The following is a 4,046-nucleotide window of genomic DNA, read 5'->3' as shown; positions in this document are numbered from 1 at the left end:
TGCAGGACAGCCTGAATTTGCGTTCATTCAAACTATCCTGCATTGCATTCTTTCATCAATTTTTCTCTTCCGCCCACATCCAGGGAGATTTGCCACAGTTCCATGGGTTATAAACTTTTTGATTATATTACGCACAGTGGACAAGGGAACTTTAAGATCTCTGGAGATTGACTTGTAACCTTGAGATTGTTGATATTTTTCCATAATTTTGCTTCTTAAGTCCTCAGACAATTCACGGTTCTTCTTTCTCTTCTCCATGCTTGGTGTGGCACACACAGACACACAACACAAAGGTTGAGCCAACTTTTATACACTCTAACTGGCTTCAGTTTTGATTTCTATATTGCCAGCATCTGTTACTTTCCACAGGTGAGTTTAAATGAACATCACATGCTTGAAATGAAATTATTTACCTACAGTTTTAATAGGGTGCCAATGATTTTGTCCAGTCCATTTTGGGAGTTTTGTGTAAAATTATGTCAAATTTGCCTTTTTTCTTCTGTTTTTTTGTGCTGTTCCAATGCATTTAAAGGTAATAAACATGTGTATACCCAAACATTTGTCATTACAACACTTTTCTGGGAGATTTGGTGCATTTAATAATTTTGTCCATGACTGTAGATGATATGTGGTGCATCCAGCCATGCTGCCTTGCTATTGATGTGTGTCTACCCAGCTGTATCCTGGAATAAATGAAGCATTATACACTCAACAGAGAAGAAATTAAATGGAAGCTATGCTCTTTAAAACCCTTACCATATACCTTAAAGACACTATGAAGAGGGAGATGTAAACTAAATGTTCCTATTCACAGCTCCTTTGTTATAGATCTATACTTTCAATTTTGACTGGCAGTGTACAGATATACACTTGTTTAGTTATTATATTAGCAAATCTCACCTTGCCCTGCTTGGCGATGGTCTGAATTAGGAAGTCTGTCCTAACATTATCCACATTGGGAACCAAAATGGAGCTGTACTCTGGTGTGAATTCCGATGGATAAATGTACTCCTCCACTCTGGTGCGCCAGTGGACCCACTGACCTGGAAGAATAATAAATGTGGATGCAACAATACAACAGAGATTAGCACAAGCAGTACAGAAGAAACAACAGAAATAAACACAGTTAACGTAGAAAGTATTTAAAAAAAAAAGTTATATTAGAGGTACTAACATAGGAATAAAATAAATAGAAAGTATAGAAGGTATGCAAGATGCATGTGTGAGTGGTCCTGATAAAATGATAGTGTTGTGATTAAAAGCAGCATGAGGTGGTAGGGGTGTTATTATTAGCATCACCAAAGGTGATAATATCTATTTATCAATGCATGCATACCATCTGCTGTGACATGGTAGTCAAAGATGGTATCATCACTGTCTTGAGGAATGGTTGGCAAGTTTAGACGGATACTGTCGTTCCCTCTGAGCCACATCTCCATCTTCCTCCGGTCTTCCAGTTCAAGTAAGGCTCCAGTGCTCCACATTAGGGCAAATACATACAGCCGCTCCAAGTGCTCTCTGGATAAGTCACCACACTGCTCCTGTTCACAGAACCAAATTTAATAGAGAAAAAAAAAATACATATATGCAAGCTCTTACTTTTTCCCAAGGTTTACAGTCTTAAACAAATTGATAAAACAGAATACAGCATATAACACAGTGCATAAACATTTGACATGGTCACAATAGGTGCCTCAAAGTCATCTCAACAGGTGGCCGCAAACTTTTGCGGACACTCAACAATTAACTGACTTCATAGGGAAATTAATTTCTCATCTAAAATAAAGCTACTAAACCATTGGGTCCTGTATTACCTAATTATAACTCAGGTGATAACTTAATGATGGTTACAACCCCACTGACTTTAAAAAAAGCAAGATAAATAAATGAATCTATTGTTGCTGGTTTTACGTTGTAATTACATGAAGTAGACATAATAAGGGCTTTTACTATAGCTTTACTGATGGTGTCAACATTGTGAGTTACATTTGGTTTGGATTAAAACTGGGCATGAGGTGCATTTCTTTTATTCTCACTTATCTCTCTATGCAGTAGCAAGCTTGCAGTACCAAGCTTACATTTGTCTTAAGATCACAGATTTACTACTCAAGTATATCCAATAGCCAACAGGTTTGGCCTTTTCTTAGAGCAGAAAGTTATTCTAAAATTCCTTCTATCTATATGCATTTCCCCTTTTACTCCAGCATGCATGTTGTTTCATGGCAGTAGGAATTAACATCTTCATCATTCAAATATACATTTAGTGCTTTCTGTCTCATGGAGGGGAATTCAGAACAGTTGTAACCTTACCCTTGGTGGTATGAGACCCTGCAGCATGTTGATGCACTGCATGATGACAAAGGCCTCTAACATGTCCATCTTAAACTCTAATGACTGCACACTGAAGCGGTAGAGTTCAGAGAAGGAGGCGGAAAAGAGCTCCCTTAGCACCTCTGCTTCCTGGGGGAAGCGTTTCTTTAACCAGCCCTGAGAAGAACAGCCACACAAATAACATTAGTCTCAAAAATCACAGTGTGACGTGTGTACCAAACCATAGCCCAGTTGTGTGAGGTTTATTTTTAGATTCAGAAGAAATGTCAAGTCCTCAGACCCAAACCAGATGATTACTATTGATATTGATATCCAAACCTGAGTAATACAGTTTATTTTTTATATTTATGACTTTTTTTCTTCCGTTTTGATAAGTCTGAAAATGTAACTTAGTAATGTACAGTAAATGTTTTGAATGTGGTGAAACATTAAAAAGACACAAATAAACAATGATATGAAAAATCTTGCGGCACATGATCTGGATGTTTTTTGCCGGTAAGGTACATACTGTTATACACCAGATCATAACCACCACAATTTTCAGTTTTTACATGTAGGGAAAAACTACCTCAAATTATTTATTAAGTTAGTCGATTCACCTCTAGTATGGGACTCCAGTTGAGAACAGAAGAGCTCATGAACACCATGCCATTGCGCGAGACAGTGGCTGGAGAGGCGTTGTCTATGTTATGTGGCTCAAAAACCACTTTACAGTTAGGAGCCATGGGTATACGGTCTCCATTTGCCAGCGTAAGAGTTCTGTTGTCGTCCAAAACTGAGTTGAGGTTCTCAATCCAGATTGCATCGACTGGTCCGTCCAGAACTATCCAGATGTGCTCTCCTGAAATAGAAAACAGTGATTTTTGTTTGTCTACGTGGATATGGAAATAATAAGATGCATTGTCTGATGCTTTCACCAATAACTTGCTAGTTGGTAGAATCAAAAGACCTCTGAATATGCATTTAGTGTATAGAGTTGGTTGGCACCACATCTGACCTGTTTAAAAACACTTGAAAATATATGCTTTTCTCGCCTAAATTTTTACCCCCAAAAAAGTGATGCAGTTTCCACATACTTTTGCCCTCTGGGATGACCCTGAGGTCATTGGGAAGTTAACACTCTCAACTTGTTGTTTCTAGTGGCAGTGTGACACAAGGCCTTACTGACACAGAGCTAAAGAGGTTAGAACACAGAATTTCTATTTCCGTCCAAGTAAATCATCTGTCAAATTAATAAAAAACACTACTGTAAGCATATCAAATGGGCTACATACAAAAATAGTGCCCTAGCCACATGTCTCAACTTAGAACAGAAAAAATCCAGAAAAAAATGACTTATAAAATGGATTTTATATGAATGTATTTCTACAGGTATGTCTTTGCGTTTTTCTTATTTCTTATTTCTAAAAAAGCCCAAAAAGTGCAAAATACAATACTTCTGAAATACAAAAACACATCTACATCACTCACACACATACATGAAAGAACTGCATGCATACATTTATAGGAATAAGTAATCATAATTTGATGAAATGGTGAAATGCCATAAGAAGACCATATTTTTGCTTTGACAAAGCTGGAGCCATCACAGGGTTAACATTTCCTGGTCATGTTTGGTGTCAATAAACTTGTCTTCTTATTGGCTACACATTGGCTACACATGGTTTCATAATGTTTGGTTTTAATTGGATAGAACAGCTGTCAATATTTAACCA

The 4,046-nt window shown here is 37.3% G+C and overlaps 1 protein-coding gene across 2 annotated transcripts in view; it reads right to left on the bottom strand.

The window, feature by feature from the left end:
- dnah5 (dynein, axonemal, heavy chain 5) overlaps positions 1-4,046 on the bottom strand; it is a 120,223-nt gene that overhangs the window by 69,769 nt on the left and 46,408 nt on the right. For both annotated transcript variants that reach the window (XM_032517722.1, XM_032517723.1), the window contains 4 exons: positions 2,931-3,172; positions 2,311-2,487; positions 1,337-1,541; positions 901-1,043 (listed from right to left, as the gene is read on the bottom strand). In XM_032517722.1, coding sequence (XP_032373613.1) covers positions 901-1,043; positions 1,337-1,541; positions 2,311-2,487; positions 2,931-3,172 — 767 coding nt within the window. The remainder of the gene's footprint in view (positions 1-900; positions 1,044-1,336; positions 1,542-2,310; positions 2,488-2,930; positions 3,173-4,046) is intronic.

This window comes from Etheostoma spectabile, chromosome 6, assembly GCF_008692095.1.
Source record: "Etheostoma spectabile isolate EspeVRDwgs_2016 chromosome 6, UIUC_Espe_1.0, whole genome shotgun sequence".
Classification (NCBI taxonomy): Eukaryota; Metazoa; Chordata; class Actinopteri; order Perciformes; family Percidae; genus Etheostoma; species Etheostoma spectabile.
Note: the sequence above shows the minus strand (reverse complement) of the source record. Positions and strands in the feature narration are given on the sequence as shown.